This window comes from Pezoporus flaviventris, unplaced genomic scaffold, assembly GCF_033815535.1.
Source record: "Pezoporus flaviventris isolate CSIRO_AGI_PZ_B2104156 unplaced genomic scaffold, CSIRO_AGI_Pfla_v1 ptg000100l, whole genome shotgun sequence".
NCBI lineage: Eukaryota > Metazoa > Chordata > Aves > Psittaciformes > Psittacidae > Pezoporus > Pezoporus flaviventris.
This window is the reverse complement of record NW_026892648.1, coordinates 1,881,474-1,906,139: the sequence shown is the minus strand read 5'-3', so window position 1 is coordinate 1,906,139 and position 24,666 is coordinate 1,881,474. Positions and strand designations below refer to the sequence as shown.

The following is a 24,666-nucleotide window of genomic DNA, read 5'->3' as shown; positions in this document are numbered from 1 at the left end:
GTTAGAGGTATGTGCTTTGACAGTGACAAAGGAAATGTGAAGAAGTTGGGAAGTGCTTTCTAGCCATTCCAGTTGGTTTATATCCTTATCTGAGTACATTTAAAAACGGTTGTAATGTTTATTTGTGAGTACCTTGTTTTTAGAGCTGGGGATTTCTCCTCTCACAAGGGTTCAAGGGTAGGAAGTGGTAATACTGGCAGTAGCGCTACATTTGTTCTTATGCTTCGAGCTGGAAAACACTTACTTCCTAGAACACTACTTAAACTTGATTGTGTTTCTCCTGCTTCAGTTTACAGCCTTGGAAACTCTGTCAGACTGATGGGCTCAAAACAGTTGCACCTTATTCAGTGTAGTGTAAACAGTAGTGACTCTGGTAGTGAAAAAGAAAACACAAGAAAATCTTTGTATTGGTTCCTATGTGGCTGAGTCTGTAGTGAGCTTCAAAGGTCTTGCATCTGAGGAACGTGATGACATGAGGAAAGTATTCAGTGTGGAAGATCATGTAGAGATCAAGAGAATTGAAAACGAACTCAGCAAAGTAATGTTTCTAAGGAAAAACTTGTATAAGAGAAAATAGAAGATAAGTTGGAAGCTATGTCTAATATTAAGGTTTTAGAAACAGAAGGCATGAAGGTGAAAGCTCAAGGAGGAACCAAAAGGAACAGTTAAGACCATAAATATGTGATGATGACAGTAGCAGGATATGAAGTAAAAAAAGAAGCTGAATTTTGTAGGACTGAGTGAGGAGTGGATCATGAATTTCTGTGTAAGGTACTGGGATGAGAAGCATTACATCAGTGACTAGATGAGGCACTTATGAAATCTGAGGGCATGTGTTTACACTGGGGGCAGTTCTGCTTTTACATTTAACATTTCTTATAGGGGTGTGTGTGTGATTTGCTGCTGATTTCAGTCAAAGCTGCTTTTCTAAGAGAAACTCGGCATCATCAGTCTTGCTGTAAGAACCAAGCCTCTCTAATACATCTATTTCTGGCTCTTCTAGTCGAGAAGAAGGTGGCCCTTCCTCTCTCAATCAGTATGCTGCTAAGCTGCATGGCCTATGGCTGTGCAGACTGCAAAAATATTGAAGAAGTCTAAACTTCAGCCTTCATCTTTAAGAGGCGACTAGACTTCCTTGCCTCTGTCCATCCATTTCAACATCAGAACTTCCACTGAAAATGAAATTTTAAACATATTTCAGAGCCTCATAATGAAACATGTCATGTGGTTAACCTTTAATACAACGTAACATTTAAAGAATAGTTTGCATCTTTTGCTGGTAAATTACTACATAAATATTTAGATTAGGTGGGAATAAGAATGTGGCATTATTTATGGATCCATATTTCTCTGGCATTTCGGATGCATAGTTGTTTTGCTCCTTAATAAATGCAGACATTAAAAGAACAAGCACACACAAAGTGCTAATTTTAAAGCTTTGAGCTCAGGGGAGAAAAATCTCCACATTTTTGCTAGAACTGCTTGTCGTATCCTGTAGCATGATAGAAATCATTTAAAACACTTGCAGTTGCATTAAGCTCCTTTACTTCTGATACTTGTCATGGAGTGACATGTCTCACCTGCTAGTGCAGATTGGTAGCAGAGCAACCTGTCAGATCTGAAGATGTTTTGGTGTTGTCTGTTCCTTTTCACTTCAGAAGCAGATGTGTTATGGTACAGTTACTGCTTTAATTTTTGCCCCTATCTTGCTTCAGTTCTCTCTCACCTTAATCCTTGGAAGGGAAAGGCAAGAATATATGAAATGTCTTACTGGTGAAAACTGTCAAAAAAAAGAGGAGAGTACAGGTTCCTTTTTTTCTGGTTTAGCTGGAGATCAGACTGTTAAGGAGACTGACCACAAAGCTGCATTGCCAATACAGGGCACAGCAATTCAGAAAATGGTCCTGAAATAACAGCATTGCAAGCTGTTGTGGAAGCAATTTGAGATCTAAGACCGCATGAATTCTGTTACTTGTGCTGCCCAGACTTCTGTGAAGTTATGTAAATCACATACATACCTTCTCTGTAGCTCGCCTCCCCCTTTATGAAATGTGACCTTCTCTGTAGATTGAACATACAAGGGTGATGACAATAAAGTCCATTGATGCCTGTAAGCTGTTGAGATACTGCAGTGATGAAGCTTCCTAGCTGTTAGCACAGGCGTAAATTTCCATTTGAATTAGAAGAAATATGTGTGTTACCTTAATCTGTTGAAATTAAGCAGAGGTGCAGAGCAGCTGTGCTCCAGTCTCTGCTTCTAAATTAATCCTGCACTTCAAAAGTTAATTCTTTGAGGACTATAACTCCTCCATGGTCTCCACAATGTTTAGCAGTGAGAACACCTCACTGAACGTTCATGCTTTTGTGCCTTGGGCTTGGCAGAAGTATCACTTGAGACCTGTAGGATTTTGTATTCCGGTTCACTGAACTGTTCACTGAACAGTCTCCTGTCTTGTGTTTTGAACTTCTGTAAGGAAAGTAGCTCTCTAGATTCCTTTCTCTATTTTTCTATGTAGTCCTTTTTTTGAAAGCCAGTCACTTCTAGCTTAGGGTCTTTGCAAGGGGTTCACATACACTAATTTTACTTTCCTGCACCTTGGCATGAAACAGGCATTCCCATATAGCCTGGTGTGCAGGTTACCTTCATGTTGTGTCGGTCTGGAAAATAACCCTAATTTCCATGATTTTTGTAGGTCCCTGTTGTTGAAAAGCTTTTAGTGTTGAATATTTTCTCCTTATTTCCTTTGAGGGTCTTTGGTTTGATGGCTTGAAAATTTATTATAATCACAGGAATGTATTTTACAAGACGGCCTTTTCAGTACCTGACTTGGCTAAGTTCTAAGCATGCGTGGTAAGCCCTGCATTATCTGCATACCCCCTGGATCACAGATTTTTCTGGTTCTGTTTTTACAGAGAGTGGCTGTATGCATGGAGGCGTCTGACTGCAGTTCTGACTGTATTGCTATAAGTAAAGAATTTGCTGAAGAACTGTTTACTTACTCAAATATTAATCCTGTGAGAGAAGGATATCCGAAAGTATCATTTTCTTGCTGCCAGTAACTGGCTTTCTGCAAACTCTTTTCTGCTGTTTTTTTCTTCTGATGAGCACTTCTGAGTTTAGATTTTGGAATTCCTGTCTTCTGGAGTAACGGCCCTCCAGTGCTGATATCCTCAAGGCTAACACCTACCAGTTTTTCTCTGAAAGGAATATAGAACTATAAAGGGGGAAAAAGCATCATAGCTATGGAGAAGAGATTCCCTTTCTTCTTCGCCAATGCATTACACTTCCTTAGATTTTGTATATCCAGCCAGATGTCTTGGTATGCTCCATGTAGGAAGCTAAGAAGACCTCCAGAATGCTGTCTATTCTTCTTTGGTAATAAATGTGAGAATGTAGGGATGAGTGTTTTTCTTGCAGCAGATAGCACTTCCAGTCTCATGAAACTTGTTTTTACCTGAAGTCATGAAAACTTCCAAAAAGACAAAAGTGTGAGTCATTGTCACTTTGGGAATAGGCCTGTCCTGATGAGACCCTTTTTCTAAAAACTAAGTGACCAAAGTGAGCACCTTTATCTTCAAAAACAGTAAAAAAAAATCCCAGGAGCTGTATGTTTGGCTCCTGGAATTCAAGTCTTTGCTATCAGTACTCCTCATTAGAATCATTCCAGGTCATTTGTTTTCCTCCTCTTTGTTAAATATTAGCGATTTGATTAGGAATTTTTTCTGTTTGCTAAATCCTGTATTTACCTGGCTCATAACAGTTCTCCTGTTTGAGAAAGAATAAGGGCTGTCCTGGTCATTTTGGTTTACTGAGACTCTAAAAATGTGTATTTTTCCTTATCTGATATCCTCCCCTTCATAGGATATTAAGGTACATTGTTCTGGTCAGTCCTGATATGCCTATGGACACAAAAGTATATCATCTGGGACGCTGTTGTACTGTTTGTCCCATACGGCTTCCTTTTCTTCTCTAGTGATCCAGATCTGAAGAATTTTAAAGTCCCTGTTAATTCCAGGAGCTGTGGTTCTCTTACCTGCTTCTACACCTCAAATTGTCAGGAGGAAAGCATATAATGACTCATTAGTTTCAAAAGGTAGACGTTTCCTGTCTTACAATTTGTGGATGTTTCACCTTTTGGTCTGGGTATGAGGGAACCGAAGTCAAGAAATGAAATCCAGATGGAAATCCAATGAAACCATCCATTTGGTTGCAAACCAAATTATTTTTATTTGTAATTTGTCTCAGTTTTAAGTAGTCCTGTTAATTTTGCCTGTTTTGAGCTGTGCGGTTTATTTTTGACTACTGTTACTGCAAAAGGAGGCTACCACTGGGAAGAGCAGCAGGACACACCCTGTTTTATGTAATGCTATGTGAGACCTTAGTGCTGTAAATGATGTAGAAATGTGCATGTATTAATGAGGGGTATAATAGTTTTCAGTGAAAGTGGGAGATAAGATGTGTTAATCTTTTATATTAGGTAGTCTTACAACAATGAACCTTATAATGAGGCTGTTAGTAAATCTTCAGTGGCTTCAGTGAAACCAGTGCCTCACAGTTTGGCACGTTTAAGACCAGTTTTGTACAAGGACTAACTTTCTGGGCCTTTGAAGTCATTCTGAAATACTTATCTAATTAGATCTGTGTTCAGCACGTGATGGAAACGAAAATCTTTGAGCACTCTGACATGGAATACTTTCCTTTTTGGGTTTGGGGACACCGCCTTTAAAATTAGTATTGGTGTGCTTGTATGGAGTTTGGTTTGACCTCAGCTGCCTTTTAGGAAAAGGAGTGTTGCTTTTCTCTCATCAGCAGCGTGCAAACAGATTGTGTTCTAACAAGGTTAGAAAGACTGTCAAAATAGCAATAGTTTTAAAAGAAAAAAATAAATTATCTAGAATGATCTGCAATTTATACATTCTGTGCTGTTCCAACTATAACACTGAAGGCAGTTCCTTAAGAAGGGCAAGATTTCTTGGCTCACTGCTGTTTATTTTTTTTACTATTTTGGTCCAGCAGCATTTACAGATTTTCATCTTGCCACTTGCACCATTTGCCAATAGATTAAAATCTTTGTGCTCCTTTCTGAGTATGTTCTCGTGTAAAGGAGGGGAAAAAAGTAAGTTGAAATGCCCAAGCCTGATGCTGACTGTGCAAAATACAGAGAGGCACCCACGTGAGGAAGCAGCGAACAAAAGAATTCCCTGTAATGGCCAGGTTTCCTTTCCAGTATGGACCCAAGCAAGGATTCTTTCTTTCCAAGAGTGGCGGAAGCTTAGCTGAAGGAGAGTTTGCTTTTCTCTGGCAGCATTATTCCCATTTGAGGGCTGTAAGAAAAAGGTTCAGTTTGAGACATCAAGTATATAAAATTAAAAATGATGATTGATTGTTTCCTGCTAGGAAACAACAAGGCAGACACCACTGTGTATTCTCAGGTGATCCCCATTCTGATACTAATGTAGACCAAACCTGATTAGCTTTGTTACAAAATGAGTTGATGTTTTGTGATCTTACATTCTCATTCCCTGCAAAGCAGGCACCTTTCTGTTTTACTATGTACGTTCTTTAATTGAGATGGAGGTGCTGTAGCTCTGCTCTCAGTACATTCAGGTTTTGCATTCTATTTCTCTTTTGCTTCTTCATCCCCTTTCCTCCTTGCATCTGACTCTGAGGTCACATTTATCCTGTTAAGTAACTCCTCTTACTGTGCCTAAACATAACAGGCTGATCATCCTTTCTCAGATACCTCAATTCCCGTATAGGCTAAAAGCACTTTATCTCTCCTCGGGCTTCTGCCAGGAGCACCATTGTCAAATTAAAGAACACGACTGTTTTAATATCGAATAGTACTGATATGACAAATGGCTTTGTGTAAACAGTAATGGTGACTACTATGAAAGATGTTTTAATTTCTCACAAAGGTCTGCAACTGATACGGCAAGTACTTCCAGTGATATGTATTTTATGTAAAGCTGTGACTGCCTGTGTGGATGGAGGGGAGTGTAATTTGAGGAAGAACGGTAGCAGGAGGATTGCACGGCGGGTTTTCGTGTCTCAAAGTGATGCGTTATATCCCCCTCTCTAACAAAATTAACCTCAGAATGTGACAAGCGCTCCGTGCAAGTTAGGAGAGGTGTAATATCCATCACGGTCACTAGGTGGAGCAACAGGTCCATTTTTCGTGCCGCAGGGGCTGACCAGTGCTTTTGTCGGCTTTGCAGATGCACATATGGTAGAATATTATCATTTTATGGTTACAATTATGAGCAATTTGATAGAAAATGAAAGCTAAATTATGCAGTGTTCCTTTTATTTGTTTAATTTTGCACTCTAAATATGTAAAAGGAAAAAATAGCACTCTTTTTTTGTGTGGATGGTGATAGGTGCAATACCTTTTTTTGGCTTCATATTTTCACACAGCACAGGTTGAGATCATTTTCTTTTGTATGTGATGAAATGTGTTGTGGTGTTCTTTGATGCTGGGACTGTTTTGCACAGAAATTGTAGATGGTTGAATCGCCAGGCTCCCTTTTTCCATAAAAAAAGGATCGTACATTTGGTGTCTGATAGACAAATAAATAAGTAACAAGTTCCTTAACAGTTTCCAGTGGAAGAGGCTGGGTAGCTGTGCCATCTAAACAAATGCCAAAAGAAATCTTTAAATCTTAAAAGTTGCTACAGACGTTGGCAGAGCTCCCCTGAAGGGAGCGGGTGTGTTCTGAACAAACTCTTTCTTGCCAGGGAGGAAAATCTCTTGCCACTGAAGTTCTTAAGCCAAAAGTAGGAATTTTTATGGCCCACCAGGACGGGTAGCTTGTTACAATGATCAGGGGACTGTATTTTGTGTATTCACGTTCGCAGTTTCTCTGTCATCAGATTTCTTATGTTCATTATTATGAAAACACATGGGTTTGGCAGTGTGTGTAGCAGCATAACTTTCCTTTTGTGTGTTAAATTCTTCCTTCCTTTTCACTAGAAGAAAGTTGTTAGCCCATCCAAGCTGCAGAATAAACCTTAATTTTCTTTTTTAATTTGCTTGTAAGTATCCTTTTGTTTGTATTAATGAAGATAAGGCTGGAGATGTGTTTTCCATTTGGAATGGAAAATGCAAGCTCTGAGATGGTATTTGCATTTATCGATCCAGGCACATCTGCTGGCACATGATGGTGTATGGTATTTTTGTCCTTACCCACCTTTGAACTGGAGCACATGGCAGATAAGCTGCCCAGTTTGATTGGCATATCCTGTGGAAAAGATATTCAATATATAGGATCAAATCTGGTACTCTAAACTGCCTGGGCATTTTGGAAGTATGATAGAGGCTTCTCTGAGTTCACGTCATGAGTTTATGAGTTGAGAATTGGTTTTAGCTTTAAATGCTTTCCTTGCTCTCTTCAAATCATACTGGCTATCTTTTTGTTTGGCCAATTTTAGATGCACTATATTTATATTGTGCATCTCAATGTTTTTCAGTATCTTTAAAGCAAACTTGGGAATTTCATCATCTGGGTGGAACAGAACATGTTGGTAGATGTTATAAAACTCAGGCTGTCTATAAAAGAAATAAAAGAGAAATTACAAGTACTAGGAATAAATCATACTGATGCATTTAAACAGGGTAGGAAATCTCACATCTTTTATTGCTGTTTTTAGGATCAATTTTAACAATTGCCCTACAGGTGGTATGGGTGGAGATGGAAAGATTGTTTTTTGAAAACAACCCATCCAGCTGTTTAGGAAACTGCGGTTTTTATTTCTGCTCCCACCTGACATCAGTGAGTCCAGAGACTTGGATTTGAATTTGATGTTTTACATATGCTTCCTGAAAGCTCTGAAGGGCTGCCCTGGCTTTGTCCCTAACTTTCTTTTTTAACTTGGTAGCTTTTCTTCAGGTAGGCAACCGTAACTTAACTAATTTATATGCACCATATGCAGTCCTCGCTCACTTCAAAGTGTAATCAAGTCATGAACTAATTACAATACCATATTCCCAAAGAATGTAAATTTAATTTCCCTTCAAACAGAATGGGAATGTATTAAGCCATTCCTTTATATGAGAGCTGTGGCATTCAACAACAAATGCTGATGCTTCAAACAGAAGTGAAGTTCTTAACTTTTGTGGACCTTGTGACCTTTTCCCCTATGCATCTCCCCTTCTTATTCCTGCATCTTGAGTTAATTTACTGACTGGATAACAACATTAAAATATTCAAGTGTAAATTGAAATGTAACTGTTGGGCTTCAGATTGGAGATCACTCTATCTTACTGTATGTTACTTGCTTCTTTATGGTGTTTTCAGAAATGTGCTTCCCGAGGATTTTGGATCAGAAGGAGATTGTGTTTTGAATTGAAGGCTCATAAGGTACAGGCCCACACCAGATGATTTATTTAATACATTGAAAAGTGGATGTGCAGAAAGTTCCCTACAGGTTCTTAGCATCACTGTGCCAAGGAGCCCACATAAACTCAGTTATATAAGAACGAGCAAAGTGAAGTTGTTCATAAAACATTTTATTACCTTCAGTCTTTGCAGCATCTTCAGAGTTTAGATAATAAACCTTCATAGAAGTTACTAGTCTTTACCCTTTCACAGAACAATGATTCACATAGGTTCAAGCCACTTATTTTATTTCTCTTAATTTTAAAGGCAGAAGAAAGTGTTGGCTTTGTGATCTGTGCTTGGAGAGTCTGATTTCCTAAATGCAGTCCTGTTGTTGCTCATCTCTGAGATGAGATTGTCAAAGTGCAGGACTGTATAGGTATTAAACACAAGTTGTAGTGTAAAAGTAAATGTGGGTCAGCTTCCAGTGGAGTATGTAATTGTTAAATGCTAAAGGAAAGAGCTTAGAATATCTTAGTTTATATTTTAAAGTGTTCCTTTTAGATGTTAATTCATTAATGCCAGCAGTTTATTTTTATTCATATGACTTTTCATATGTAAGTAGTTGAAGCTGCATTATTTTAATCCTTTCTTTGGTTAGGAAGAAAAGAGCCTGCAGGTGGAAATCAGAATGACATACATATTGCTTCTTTCCCAAAAGACATGGTATCTTTCTGCTGTGGATATGCTAAATATTAAGGTAGAAAATAAGCCTCATTGCCTCATGCGTCAAAATACTGAGAAATATATGCTGGGTGATGCATGGAAAAATATGGTCCCTCTTAAAACTGAGCACACTTGAAGTGGAATTTGCCATGAGGCTGTTGCGGGCCTTTGGGGCCCTGCAGACTCTGCAAATTCTGTTCACTTGTATTATGAGCATTTAAATATAGCTGGAGTCTTAGTTGTAGGTACAGGGATAGCAGTCCTCGGAGACCCAGCTATGTTGGTCTTAGGCTTTGCTTGAGTTTAGTGAAATGCTGTCTTACTCTTCCAGCATTTTAAGGCATTTTTAGGCTACTGAGTAACACTGCAGTGCCAAAGTTATAGATGCAGTATGTCTGTTAAACAGATGCGAGCTTGCTTTGACATCACTCAAGCTGCCAGACACAATCCAGCCACATACTGGAAATGGTGTTGTGCTGGTGTTAGATCAGGCTTGATGCTGTGCTACTGTGGCTGTGCATGGCTCCTTGAATAGGTCTGGTTCATATATACCTGGTTGGATAGCAGACAGGCAAGCTCAGGTCTGCCTGCAACTTATCTGAGTAGATTTCTCTTTAGAGATGAAAGACCTCTCTTTCAGTGCTCAGCCTAGCTTAATCAGCCTAGTGTGAGTGGCACCTCCTCAGCATCTTCGTGTCAGTCTATCTTTTTCACAGCCTTTGTCTTGAAGGAACTACCTGAAGCAGTGAAGGGAGTTTGGTCTTTGATGAAATTGCAAATATGATTATAACTAGTCGTCTTTCTAGACGCTTGTCCTTAAGCAGGGATTAAAAGGTAGTGTTTTGTGGTTAATAGATCATGATTGCAGATGTCAAAAAGCCCTCTTCATTAGGTGCTGAAATAATATCACTGGAGGTTTCTCGTATCTCTACCATGGAGAGTGAGTTATTGCTATCTTAATTTTAAATCTGACTTCTGCCTGTTTGACTTTTTACTTCCTTGCTTGCTCTATTCATCTTTGCATATTTCTGTAACAGCTGTGATTCTCTAGTGGATCCTCCATTGGACATAGGGGCTGATGGGACTGGAGAATCTTGCTGCTGAAGATGGAGATTTAGCTCTTGTATTCCCTTCTGGGTATGGATCGGGGTATGCAGCCTTGAATGAAAGGAGGGTTCAAGTTGGACTTACAGTCAGGGACTGTAGTAATCAGTCATCCTTGGGCATCTTGTGTGGTGCTTGAGAAGTCTATTAGGGCTTGTCTGCATGGATGTGAATACAGGCAAGCTTGCACTCTGAGTGCATTGGGAGTAAGGTGAATCTGATCTGTTAGTGCTGTGTTTGAGCTGTGCTAACTTACCCTACAGCTGCAAGGCTTGTGTCCTGGAGCTGGCTTGTGGAGCATAGGGTTGCTGGGTTGCACCAGACTGCACAGACATGCCTGAAGACTCCCTGTGCTGCAGTTTTTCCATGTGTAAAAACAAAGCATTAGAGCTTATGCCTGTCCCCACAAATGCTTGTGATGAGCCGTGGAGGAAGGGCATCGCTAGGTGAGGAGTTCTTACAAACACTCTGAAAATTTGGAAGGGCCTTTGTTATTAGGTTGATTGCAAAAAATCTCATTAGTAGAGTTCTTTTTCTGTACTGATAGGTTCTAGAAAACTTTTTTCCAGCCCCAGATATCCATGATTGGAGGGTGCTCTAATTTTCTTTAAAATAAAGTGAAGTAAAACTAAACATTTATCTTGAATGACACAGGCTAAAACTCCCTTTTTCTAAAGATAAGTTCCTCTGCCTTATTTATTTTCTTTTCCTCTTACAAAAAGTGATTTAAGAAAGGCAGAATTTCAGTAAATAACCCTCATGGGTTATTTACTGAAACCTGGTATTGGCTTAATTTGAAAACCTTGACTATAGTTGAAGAGACCGGTGGTGTTTGAACCCCTTTAGCATGAGCATTGCTCACAGAAGGATGTGGAAAAGCTTTCTAGGAAGTTGGTGAATGCTCTAAACCAAAACACTTCAGATTTTAAGCTTATAGTCAAGAGACAATGGGAACAATGCAGGAGGTCAGTGGGTGTGCTAGAGATTGGCACTTGGCTTCACCCCCCCTTGTTTCTGGAGAAGCAAGGAACTGTAGTTGTTTGTGAGAGGGTTAAAACCATTTCAGCAAGGAGTAAGCTGTGAGTAGTTGCTGTAGTCATAGAGCAGACCTGATAGCCTAAGGCTGAAGAGTGGAACTGGAGAAAGACTTTGCCAAGGTGGATGGACACTACCAGGCAGGTTGCTGCTGTTCAGGAGGTGTCCTCCTCTCCCAGCTGCGTGTTCCCTCTGCTTGCATTTTACCAGGGCTTGTGCTTGGTGGAGCCTTTGCCTTGCTGGGCCAGTTTGCTGAGCCCTTGGAGTGAGGAGTCTGGGAGAGCTGGTGCAGCTGGAGTGAGTGAGACTGAGGGGCTGAGCGGGGGTATGTTTTTAGCAGCAGCTGAACATCAGGTTGACTGCGCCTTCTCATGAAGCTTCACCCTTAAGAAGAAGCTTTGTTCCCTGCTTAACGTCCCTCTTCCTGGAAATCTGTTCCTGGTTTCCATAAGCGTGCCACTGCTACATGCTAGCAGTCCCTCTTCTCAAAGCCAACTCTATCTCCGCTGAGGTTATTATCTCTTAAGAGCCATAAATGAACTCTTAATTCTTTGACTTTCATTCAGTGATGAAATTAACTAATTTATTCTATAAAGTATATAGTACTTGTAAGTATGACATGTAAATGTAGCTGTTGAAATCTTAACATTTGCATTTCTGAATTTATTTTTTTTTGTCCCCCCTCTTAATGCTTTACTAATAAACGACATGAAATGCATTACTTGGATACATTCAAATGCATATTTCTTGGACATAAAACTACCGTTCAGTGAAATGCCAAGTACCACTTCTCTCAGGTAACTAACATCTTGTAAATCCATTATTTGTGCTCCTGAGCACATGAAGAAATATCTGATGTGAGCATTTAGGCACATTACTTTTTCTGTGGAACGCGATTCTGCAGGACTTGTTGTCATGTAGGTTTGTGTTTTTTTTTTTTTCATCTTTACCTTATTTTTTTTTAAGCAGATTATAAAAATATTTAGCATTACCCATGTATTTGTCTAGAGAATGTAGTGCCACAGTATGTGTGCACCCTTGTTATATCTGAGTGACATAAATATTTTTGTGGCAGTGTTGTATATTGCCTGGCTAATTTGTAGGGGGAAAAAAAGAAATCATCTTGCTGCTTTTAGCAAAAATTCAATAGAATGGAAGAGTAAGATCTAATATTAAGCACTCTTTTTTTTTTTTTTTCCTAAGAACATATTCAGCAGTAAATGTACCAGCACATTATGGAGAATTGCCATACTTACAGCTATTCTGCATGTATCTTAAACAAATGAACATTTCTTTTCCCTCTCCTATTTGAAGCTTCATGTTTACTGACTTGGTAAGCAAAGCGGGGCTTTGGACTCTCAGACTATGGTGGTTGTAACAATCCTTTGCTTAATGTAGTGTGATTGCGTGAATGAACAAGGTTTTAATCTTCTAATACAGGAAGCTTTAACAGCTACAGTGCTGACCGAATCTTACAACTTCAGGGACAGCTCAGCTGCCGTTTAGGCTCATGTTAACTATCGCCCTTCCCACTCAAGATCACGTAACTGACCCTTGGACAACCAGGATTTGCTTCCATGCTTTCCTTATGTTAATTTTGCATGTCAAGTTTTAAGCTGTATTTCAAATCTGGCAGCTGCAAGCAAGAGGTGGTGACCTCAGGTGCACAGCAAGGGTTCTGCAGTCTGTAAAACACAATTTGGGCATCTCTTTTATGGTACATTTGCACCATGTATGTGCTAAGCTTGGGAGCGAGGGCAGTCTTGCCTATCTTTCCAGCGGGACTTACACTAACACTGTGCAGGAGTGAGGGTAGGTGCATGGCCATCTGTAATGTGCCATAAGGCTGTTTAGGGTACTTGTTCCTTGTGCCAGCAGTGCTAGCTGGTGGGAGAAGAGGGTAAAATCTGTTTTGTGGGGAAGGGGCTGCTGGAAGCAAAGTGAAATAAGAGAGCTGTAAAAAATTGATAAAGATAGGGCTGTCTGTTTTTATATTCTGCCACATAACATGGGTTTAAATGAATTTCCCTATAATTTGTCTTCAAATACCGACATTTAACTCTTAGACTGTATAAATGAACTGGCTTTTTCTAGAGTAAAATTCATGCCCTGCGTCCAGGCTAATATGTTCACCTACTATCAACATTACTGCCTATGGTTACAACCGGAATAAAAAATTCTTTTTATATACATCATAGCTGGCAGAGACTCCCGAGACCACCACAAATCACTTCAGCCTTTTGGTGTGCTCTCTGACGAAATGAACTGAAATGTAAAACAGCTCAGGCTTCAGGCAGGCTGGCTTTGGAAAGCAATTAGCTTGTTTAGACCATTGTTTGTGCCATCCTGTATTTCCAGGTGCTGAGCAAAAGTGTTCTAGGAGCTCTCCTGATCGATTTAAACATTGGGGCTTAATAACCTCCCATTCCGTCCTGAAATGTTTGCTTATTCTCTGTGTAGCCTTTTTTTAATTTTTTTTTAATGGAAAAAAAAAACAAGAAAACCTGGCAAGCCCCCCCCCCCCCCCCCCCCCCCCCAAAAGAACAAGAAATAGAAGGAAAAGAAAAAACATCAGGGTCATAATGGGGAATAACAAAGCAGCGAGTTATTTATGCAGCCATGATTGGCAAAAAGGATTGCAACATTATTTTGCCCAGAAGCAATGATTAGATCATAAAAATGTTAAGGAAATCTGTAACTCAACACCATTTTATAGATTGAAGAAGTTTTTGTTCCCTACCTTAATTGCAGTGACTTGTTATTAAAGTATTTATTCAGAGTAATCTCTTTGGACAGCGAGCCCTTATCCCATCTGCATGCATAATTAAAAGTGAGGGGGGAGAGAGGGGAGCATAAATGGTTTACCATGCTACATGAGCAAGGGAGGGAATTACACAATGACAGGTGAAGAGCAGATTTGTCTCCTATTGGAATTTCAATGCTGCAAGCAAGGCAGGACACTGTTGCTTGTTAATATCCTTGCAAACACCACAGTTACTGCTTCTCCACATCACTGTCCAAAAATCACGGCTAGTGTCTAAAAGGCCTGTAGCACTGTGTCTTGGCTGTGGGGTTTGGAGCCGTTGGTGCTCAAGCAAAGAGATTGGATTTGGGTATATGGGCTTGTGAATCCATTTCTGTGCTTAAAAATGGACTATTTACTTATTTGGCTGGCTTTTTATTTATTTATAAATAAACATTGGTAGTAGCTGGCTTTGCTGAATACGAATCAGAGGCTGTAATTGTTCCAACTGAAACAGTGTCATCACCTGCCTCCTGCCTGTCCCTTTTCCAATGATAAAAGAATTTGGTGTAATTCTTCTTTTTCCACTGTCTGAGTAGAAAGAAAGTTGTGCTTGAACATTCATCTCTAGGCAGATTTATCATCATTAGGCAGTACTCAAACACACACTATCTGTTTTTAAATTGAGCTGTTATGGATCCAAATCGGATTTACACAGAGTAAGTTGGTATATATTTGATTCTAAGTGTTCGCTAAAGAGTATTTTTCCCTTAACTTCTGATGTCTTACCTCTGCAGCAGCAGTACAGAGAATGCCAGGAACTTCTGAGCCTTTATCAGAAGTACCTAGCTGAGCAGCAGGAAAAACTATCCCTCTCCCTTTCTGAACTCAGTGCTGCCAAGGAAAAGGAGCAGAAGGTAAGCTCTTTTTTCCCCATCTCCTTTTTTAACAACATCTTTTAAACATCTTTTGTCCTTTGCTAGAACTTTGGGTGCATTGTCTTGCATTATGCAGCAGTGAGCACTGTTTTGTGATTGGCTTCCCAGGGCTCCTTCCCTTAATACATGGATTTCAGGGAAATGAACAAAAAGACCTCTCACGTTTTGGGTCAATAAAGTGTATGAAGTTAACTGTCCATGTGGTAGTGCAGTAGGAATCGTAGGAACCCATGCCTTTCCTAACGAAAAAGTTGAGATGCTGTTCTGTTTTCTGTCCTGTTTCTTAAATGGTAAAATAATTGCAGTCACTATAGATACAGCCTTTCAGAGTTTCACTGTGGCTTTTGATGATTGAAAAGGACATTACAGATGATGTATGTGGTCAGTAAGAGCTTTCTCAAGTCTGTAAGGCAGCCCATCTGATTTGAGCTGTTTATAGAAGACCTATAATTATATATGCAGTTTAAAAACAGAAAATGTTGACTAGAGCTACAGTATGTTAAATTAAGTGGTAAAATGTTTCTCAGATGAATGCGCCCCAAGCCTTGAAAACATGGTTGCCTGAGATTGATTTTTGTTTTTTTTTTTTCCTGATAGCTAGGTACTTGATTTGCATCCCTGCTGATAACAGATTATACCCTGGAAATGAAGGCTACTTATGCAAGTGCTGTACCTGATGTTCTTACTTGCTGTTCTCTTCCAGTAATTTCCATCTGCAGATCTCCAGAGTCTATCCTACTTAAGGCTATGCGTTTTCTCATAGGCTGGGTCCTTGATCCTTTGTTTTGCTGGAAGAGTCTTAAAGGCTTGTAAATGGCTAGAAGTGCAGTGTCCAAAAGGTGGCCTGATTTAGGCCTCCCTACTGACAGAATTACACACACAGATCCTACTTCTCAGGAGTCCTGTGAAGGAATGAGTAATCTTTAATTCTGTTCAGGAAGCAGGTTACAATACTTATGACTTCATCAGCATCAGGAAGTGCTTTTTATTCTGCTGATGGTATTTTTTTGTAAAATATGTTGTTGGACATTGAGCTGTTTGTCAGGCTTTTAGCCTTTATAAACATTTCATTTCCACTCCATTGTATTTTTGTCTGCCATCCATTTTGTGATGATGTTGAGTTCAAAACAAGAACCTCTTTCTCTGAGAATGGATGATTCTTGTGTTCTTGTCTGTGATATGCAACTTGCAGGCTATCTCCATAGGAAACAGTCCAGAAAACACCATGCAGTCCAGCAGCACCACAGGAGCTGTGTTTTCCCTCAGGTTTTGCTGCGCTTACCTGCACTGTTAGCCTTTCAGCTTTAAATACACCTATCTTGTACTAGGTTAGCGCCTAGTGTAAAGTTATCTGGTGTAATCACATCTACAGTGCAAAAGTATAGAAGCAGATAATAGGAAACCTTCAGCACATTAACTGTCAAATCAGCAGCTGACAGTACAGCAATCCACATTCATCTCCTCTTGTTCTGTTTTCTGAATTACTCCATCAATATATGTACAGACTTCTCTGAACTTGTTTTCTGATTTCATGGGCAAACTTCTATCAAGCTTGTCTTTGATCCATCCCATTATTTCTTTTTTCTACTTTTGTCCACAAACACAAATTCATATTGTATTGAGGTTTGCCTTGACATTTCAGTTATGGTTACCTAGTCTACAGCTCCAGCCTACCAGGTCTGAAATTACCCTAGCCCTCTTGCCCTGTGCAGAGCTTTCTAGCTGTAGACAAAGAGATGTCAAAGCATGTTTCAATTGTTTTTTTCCTTAGACCTTGCAAAGTATTTCTATTTCTGAAGTATTTTTAGTCTTCCTCTTCAATTTTCTTTCAGTGCAGTCCTGGTATTTATGAGCTCTTTATATCTTGAATGCTTTTGGCTTTATAAGTTGTTACCTTTTTTTTCCCAAACAAGCAGTTCTTGCTATGTTTTTCCTCACAGCTCAGAAACTATGGAAAGATTTACAGGACTGTCTCATTGTGTTGGTTCTTTCCCTGACATGCTCCTTCACGTGATAGCTATCAAGAGTCACTGGGCTGCTTCTTGTTGGGCTATTGTGTTATTTTAACACACTTTTTTTTTGTTGTTGTCTTTTTGTCTCTTGTCTTAATAACTGAACTGTGAGCTCTTAGGGTCGTGATCAGTCTCTTTTTGTTCTGTTTTAGTGTTGTCTTAACACAGTAGTTGAGGCAGGCATAGGGCTTGCATTCTGGTGTCTGCCTCGATGGGGGGAATGCCACTGGGGAATGCAGCAGGGAAGGTTTTTTGGGAGGTAATAACTGTGAGGGGGGACAGATCCAGAAGACTTTCCTCCTGCTCTAATACTGCCCACACCAGGTCTTTCTGCCCTGCGGAAGTTCTGGTATTCTCCCACCGTTTGTTTTAACCCATGTTTTAAGCCACCTTGCTGAAATACTAGGCTAAAGGAAGTCTTCGTGAGTTTTGTTTGAATCCCAGTCCTTTGGGAGTCTTTTTCCTATTGTTTGTTTTGGCTGGGTTAAGAAAATCCTGGATAGGCTTTAAATCAATAGATGCTAGCTTGCTACCTGGTTTTCGCTTCTTTGAACTGTCTAGGAGTGGTAATCAGTGTTTCCTATTTCAAGTAACTGCCAATGTTACCAGGGCATCTGTGCTTCAGTGTACGATGTCATTCTGATTTTCCTGTGTCTTGCAGAAACGTGGGGCTATACAGTTATACACTGTACTGAAATGCCTCTTTGTTCTGTCTGTTAGGAGATGGGTTTGGTTTTTTTTGCTTGTTTGTTTTTTTTTCATTTTCCCCTCATTTCCTTACTTGATTGTTTTGATTTATTTCTATTGCTACACCTATATCCTAACATCCGCTGCTTTTCACCTGTCTGGCTTCCCATTGTTACTGTACAATAATGCTGACCATGAGCTGCCACTTTCCTTTGGGCTTCAATAAGTATTTGAAAGCATCTCCTTTCAGTGGTTAAATGTTGGGCTTTGTATTAGAATATGACAATTAACAGGTCAAGAGAACTGCAGCAAACATCTGTGGCATTGTTGCAAAAAGAGGTGGAGTTGTATGAGAGGCAAAAGACTGCAGTAGCTGTATGCATGTGGCTGAAAGGTAGGTATATTGTAGCTAAATTGAACAATGCGAACACTGGTCCGGTGTTAACTTTTTGGGGGGCCTGTTTTATCATCACCTAAAGGTAGCAATATTCTGAAACCATGCTTTCTTCTTACCTAATATTGCTTCTTTAAAACAAAAGTCAGCCCTCAAAATTTAAAGAAGCATTCTGGTAGCAGTGAAATAAAATTGCTGGAAAATGGTGCTGAGATGATTTAAGACTGAGCTCTCATGGAGTCAATAATCAGTAACTGGAACATGGAGCTTCCTTTTTTTGTGAGATAAAGTTAATTCCATTTGAAAAGATACTTAAGGTGACATGAATTGAATTATTCAAACTGGCCTTCTCAGCATTAACTCTAGGTTAATATCTCATGATGCTTCTAGTTTCATTATAGGAGTTTTAAGTACATAACTTTTTATAATAAATTCAATACCTAGAAGCCGAACTGAAATTGGTTTACCTTCTACCAACCCATAAAAAGAAGCATTAATTGTAAAGTGAATATTAAAGTGGTCACTAAAGTTGACTCAGACAGATTCAGAGAGATAGCTCGTGTGTAAAGGAAGTGGAGAGCTCTGCTGAACAATAGGCTCCTGCCCTGATAGTAATAGAAAATACCATCCGTATTAAAATGTAGTTAAACCTCTTCTATCAGAAATGATTCTTGGATGTTCTGTCTGCAGCTCCCAGATTTTCAGTCTTTGCCATTTTGATGCTTTATGCAGAGATATAAAGAAAATTGCCCTTGTTTTAGGTGATCAGGTCCGACCTAGTTATAGAGTCAGTACTTCACTGCCATCTCTAATAGTGGCAAGAATCCAGTTTACGCTGGCAAGTCTCTGGCTGATGAATCCATAGATGTTCTGCAGCGTAAGGTGGGACTTGAGTCACAGAAGTTGGATGGGTGGCTGAGTTTCTTCAGGACTAGGATTCCTGAGCTACTTCACCTAAAGAACAATGATACCTGTAGTGTCAGCATCGCCTGTTTACGTTAATCTTTGAATTTACAAGTACATATGGTAGCTTTTGCTTCTTATTTGTGGAAGATGACCAATGCATCTGCTAATTCCCTTGATTTACATAGATTCTTGTTTGTCTCTGTGTGTGTGTGTGTGTTTTAAGCTTTGGTTCTCCCTCCCTGTGTAAAAATGGCACAGGTATGGGGTGGGATTTTAGACATAAAGAAATACCAAGAATTTATTTCCAGCAGGATATCTGATTTGCCCTCTTCTTGAGTATTATGTTGTCTGCCTCCTGTTTGGTGTTTTATATTTCAGTAACGCCAGAGGCCCTCATCAGGAACAAAGTACTGTTGTGTACTAAACACTGTGCAAGCATACCAAGAGACATGGTCTGCTTTGGGAAGATTGTAAAATCTTAAGAAGATTAACATTTGGGAGAGGCTATTTTTATTTTTTATTTTTGTTTACTTTTTCTTCTACTATTTCTCTTGAATCTCTTGGTTGTCTTAAAAATCATTGACACAGTTGTGGTGTCATTTCACAAGAAAAGTCCAAAGGAAGCCTTCTCCTGCAAGGACTATCGAGCCTTGCTTTCTTTCCATGTCCGTGACTAAAATTCTTGTCCATATCATTGTAATTTTTTTGTTGCTGTAAGGGTGATTACATGCTAAGTCTTCAAACATTGGTCATTTGTTTTGTTTTTTCTTGTTTCTTTGATGAGGATATTGAAACAAGTCAATATTCAGAAATATTTCTCTTCTGATTGTCCCCAGCCTTTCCTAGTCCTCTTTTGTTTTTTTTTCCTGCACAGATCACCTTTAAATACATTCTTATTTGCTTAAAGAAGAAAGAGAAAATCCCATGTATGCAAAGGGTTTTGAATGCTGTAAGGTAAACCTGCATGATAGAATTGACTATGTCTGTTTACCCAGCTGTAGGGGAACAATGGATGAGCCCATCTGAAAGATACTTGAGAAGTGGGATAATAAATAAAGAACTAATTTGGCTGGGGACCCAAGGGTATTGGAATAATTTTACAAGGCCAGACAGAGATAGAGTTTTAGCATGAGTAAATACCGGGAATAGCCTTTCTTTACCAGTGTTGCATTCAGCAAATCCTCTGATCTCTCTCTGTGCTTCTCTTATCTGTAAAAAGAAGATAATGTTTTTGTCCTTATTCTTCCTGTTTTCTGCTGAGAATGTCAGGTTTTGGGTGCTGATTAGCAATAATATTTCAAACTTAGGGTTGACTGAAGTAGACTATCTTGTAATAGGATAAAAAAAAAAATATTGTTTTTTCCTTTCACCTCAAGGTTACTAAGTCATAGTTAATTTACCTGTCTTTTCTAAAAAATGCTAACACCAAACATCAGTGCAGATGATCATAAATATTTAAACGAAAAGGAAACATCAGTACTGAAATATCTGCGTATTGCTAGCATTCACAGCAGAATTCCACCTGCACTCACTCCCCTGGAAGTGTGTGACATAGTAGACCCGAATAGAAGCCCCTCTACTTTCACGCTGTGGATGCTGCTGTGTATTCGTGGTGACAAGCACTTCACTCTCAGCTCACTGCTTAAGCGAGGTCTGAGCAGTTCACTGCTTAACTGAGATCTGTGCCGGTTCACCGTCTCTTTGTTCTATTGTTTTTAATCAGCCTTGTCTCTAGTCTCTTTAGGATCTTTTGATTTTCTTTTTCTTTTCTCTGAAGATGCCTCTTTTGGTTTTTTCCACTTAGTTTTGAAAACTTTCCCTCCTGTGGAAATCTTTTCTTTAGATGGACACTCATCTCTGGTATATAATTTCCTTTGGAGGATAAATCTGGAGAGGCAGTGCCTCATTTCCTGCAAAACATTGTCGTGGCTTTGTAGACTTCTGATGATACTGTTACTATTGTGAAATGGGTTTTTATGAGAATTTAAGAAATTCGTAGCAGGACTGCCTGTCCTTGAGAAGCACTTTACAAACTCAGATCAGATATTGCAATTTCTTCAGTATAACCCTTGTAGTGGCCCTTGAAAGGCAGAGCATTGTGACCACTCACTAGCATTCTCTCAGTCTCCCTTTGAAGGGAGAGTAAGGCTTCTTCAGTGAATGCAAGGCTTCATAAGACTGCAATTGCAGTCAAAGGTTTTATATTATGCTTGAGAAAGAAAAGTTCAGTCTTACCCTTTGCTTTGTCGCATTACCTGTTTACCTGACAGCCGTTAAGAGTGCAAACATCCCAGCTGCCTACCCATACACTGGCTCTTTTGCTTGTATAGTCCATTTGACTTGTGCATATGCCCTTTGCTTCTGCTGTCTTTGGCCTTTTTCAAAAGCTGAGACTCTGGAAAATGAGTTTCTTATGAACTTCTAGCCTCCGTAATTCACCATTTCCTGGTAACGGACCTCTTAAATTCCTTTAAGTGGGACAGGTCCTGTATGTTGGGATCACGATTACATTCCTCAAGTTCCTGACTTGTTGAAAACCAGTGTTTTAAAGCTTAACTGAACAAGTGACCCAGTGTAACTTTGAAGGTGGCCTTGGCTTGGTGAGTTTTGGACCAGATAACTCGCAGAGTCCCTTTTCAACCTAAATTTTTCTGTGACTGTGTTTTGTATTCTTTCACCAACCCCTTTAAGAGAGTGGTCATCTTGTGACAACCTGTTTTGGTAAAAAGTGAAAATGCTTCTCGGTCAGTAGCAATAGTCCATTTATTTAAATGGAAATGATTAGCGTTGCTATTTCTTGCTATTGAAACTAATAGGGGATGTAGACTAATCTAGGACTTCAGAACCTGCATATCTTATCCATCAGTTTAAATTCCATGTAATGTGATATTCGTGATTATTATTTTGAAAGATTAATTGGTTACCATCTCTTGCCTACAAAGCATACATTTTTGTGTTGATTAGGTTGTTTAATTAGAAGTATTTTTATTTAATGAAAGCCAGGTGATTATCAGTTCAGGGCACTATAGGTTGGTCTTTGTATGGCAGAAAGATTTTTCATGAGAGCCAGGGCTGTAATTTTCTTTCAGCTGTGAAGGTGGGAATTTGTTATCTGTCTGTACCAGGATGATTGCCTGCAGAAATATCTCTTCCAGTTAGTTCTGAATACCCTAATATTTAGCTTGAGTTTTTCATTCTGATCTGCAAGAAGTTAAAACTTAAAGTTTTTCTGATGCACAGTTTGCCATTTGAAGTTTATAAGGGCTCTCCTCCTGGGTTTTTTATCCACCATAGGACAGACACAGCTGGACTAATTTCCCTGTATAAGCAGATTATATCTTGTGGGGTGGCGTAAGCACAGACTGTGTACCTATGGCAATTATTGCAAGACTGCATACATGTTGCGTGTAATTATAGTTTAGAACAGCCTGGTTACTTCTCTCTGATCCACTGAATGCATTAAATGTCATTGCCTAACAATTTTTGATTGCCATGTATTCACAGAAGCTGCTAGAAAATGTTTGGAATGTCCCACTTTCACATGTATAGTAATACATATGTCACTTCATTTTTGAAATACACTCTTCTGATTGGGTAGAAACAGGCCATGCAGACAGTCAGGACCCTTATGTGCCAACAATGATTCATAATACCATCAACACAAACAGGGTTACCTGAGTTTTTCTTGTCTATGCAAGAAAACTGTCCATCTGAAGCCAAAGTAGTCAAAGCTAACCATGCAGTTACATGGTTTCTCAGGCTGGCTGAACTACTTCCCAAGATCTAGAGCAAGGGAAAGCAAGTGATGTCTCCTGACCTGTTTTGGAAGTCTGGATTACCTTGAGGTTGGTCTCTGCTTTGAAATAAAGTAATTTCTAGTGACAGAAATGTAATAGTTGCATTTGGTTCCATGTGACATCTTTCCCCATCTGTTCTATTCTCTATAAGTGACAGCAGTCCTGCAGACTGGAACAGGCCAAACAAATTTCTTCTGTTGTCCAGAGTGTAACTTCAAAAACTCTTATTTTCTGGAGCTAGGTCATGAACATAAGTACTTTAGTTGAAGACTCAGTTTACAGTGCATCTGATGAATACCTCAGCTGTAGAATTTCAGACAGAGGACTTCTCACAAAGAAGTAAAGGTTTTGGCACCTTCTATGGCTAGGTCAAGGACCCACTCTTGCAGGCTGATACCACTTTTAAACCTCAGCAGGAAAGCTTTTGCTCACAGTCATATCAATAATGGCATTTGAGTCAGGAGCCATTTAAGTTCATGGTTACAGAAAACAAGAGTGAAAATTTTAATAGAGAACTTGTCTCATTAAATGAGCACATAAGGCTGCAAAGACTGAACAACCTGAGAGCAACTGAGGTCGCTCTTCTGGATTTCAAGTGACAGCTGTGGAGATGACTTCTTTTCCTGAGATGCGCACATTCATCACATAAAGCACAACATTTCACTGTTAATGCAGCTTCTTGGCACAAACTCTTCCTTTTGGACTCTTATCCTTCAGTGCTCATTCAGTTAGGCACTCCTGGACTCCTGGTGATTCATGATTGTGGGGTATTTAAGTGTCCCTTGTAATGAGTGTATACGTTTAGGCATGGGATTGAAGGAGACAGAACAGGAACCTTTGGTTGAGGTGTGGGTACGCTGCCTTGGAGTCCTGAGAGATTTTGAAACCAAGAAGGGCAGAGGATCCAGGATGCTCCGGTAGCAGTGTGCATGTCCATGTATGTGGAGGGTCTTGCTTCTGAGCAGCCCTGCTAATGCAAGTGTCTTTCTGTTCTGTGTGACTGGATGCATGTGCAACCATCCTGTGGATATATAAACAGATTGACTTGTCAGTAACTTCTTGTTTTTCATACCAATATGTTGCACTTGGTGAAGATGCAAACCAATGGCTGGAGTAGCAGCTCAAGTTCAGGATTCTCACTCGACCTGATACACTTGTAAACAAGCTTTCAATATAATGCTGTCTCTGGTTGTGAAGCTGTTTTCTCCTTTTTCTAAATCTGAACACAGAAATAAGAGCCAGTTGTTTTTGTTTTGGTTTTGTTATAAATTGTTTTATTTTTTAACTTGAACATACTAGTTAGTCAACAGATGTCAGGCTCTTGAAACATTATCTTAGGTCCTTTGTGTGGGTTCTTGAGGTAAAATTAGAGTATGTCTGGAGGAAGTCCTGTTTACTTGAGGAAACAAGAGTTCAGACACATATGCAGAAAGGTCTTTAAATATTTAGGCCTTAGTCTTTCATTTTATCCATGGGAATATTGTTAAAAGGACATGAGACGTTTTGATTAATATTTGTTATTACTTGTGCTGACCATGAGAATTCTGCATACAAGTGTGCTGCTGGGACTATTGCTGTGGTTTACCAGGTAGGTGAGGGCTGGCTAGCCGATTAATTGGGATCTAATTCTGTTCTGTTACTGTCTTGCATCAAATTATCTTATTGCTTTCTGGCTTAGTTTTTTGCTCTTTAAATAGCGGATGATACCCACTGTTTATTAGAGCATGTAAAGTCAGTGAATTTGAAACTCTGTATAAACGTAAAGATTAATTGTTCATCTAGTTAAGAGTATAAGATACTCTAAGGAGAGCTCAGTTGGTCTGAGACTTCTCCATACATGAGTTAATTCATGTAAAAAGGTAGTCTTTTTGTCTATTTTGGGTTAAAAAAAGTCCTCAACATGGCAGAAAACCTTCTGATGTTGTATGACATAAGTCAGATACACAAGTTATTTGATTCAGTTCATGGCTGTGTTTATGCATCAGAGGTGAAACGGATCACATCG

The 24,666-nt window shown here is 39.4% G+C and overlaps 1 protein-coding gene across 3 annotated transcripts in view; it reads left to right on the top strand.

Moving 5' to 3' along the window:
* KIAA1328 (KIAA1328 ortholog) overlaps positions 1-24,666 on the top strand; it is a 180,801-nt gene that overhangs the window by 55,042 nt on the left and 101,093 nt on the right. For all 3 annotated transcript variants that reach the window (XM_061477212.1, XM_061477211.1, XM_061477210.1), the window contains one exon: positions 14,717-14,844. In XM_061477212.1, coding sequence (XP_061333196.1) covers positions 14,717-14,844 — 128 coding nt within the window. The remainder of the gene's footprint in view (positions 1-14,716; positions 14,845-24,666) is intronic.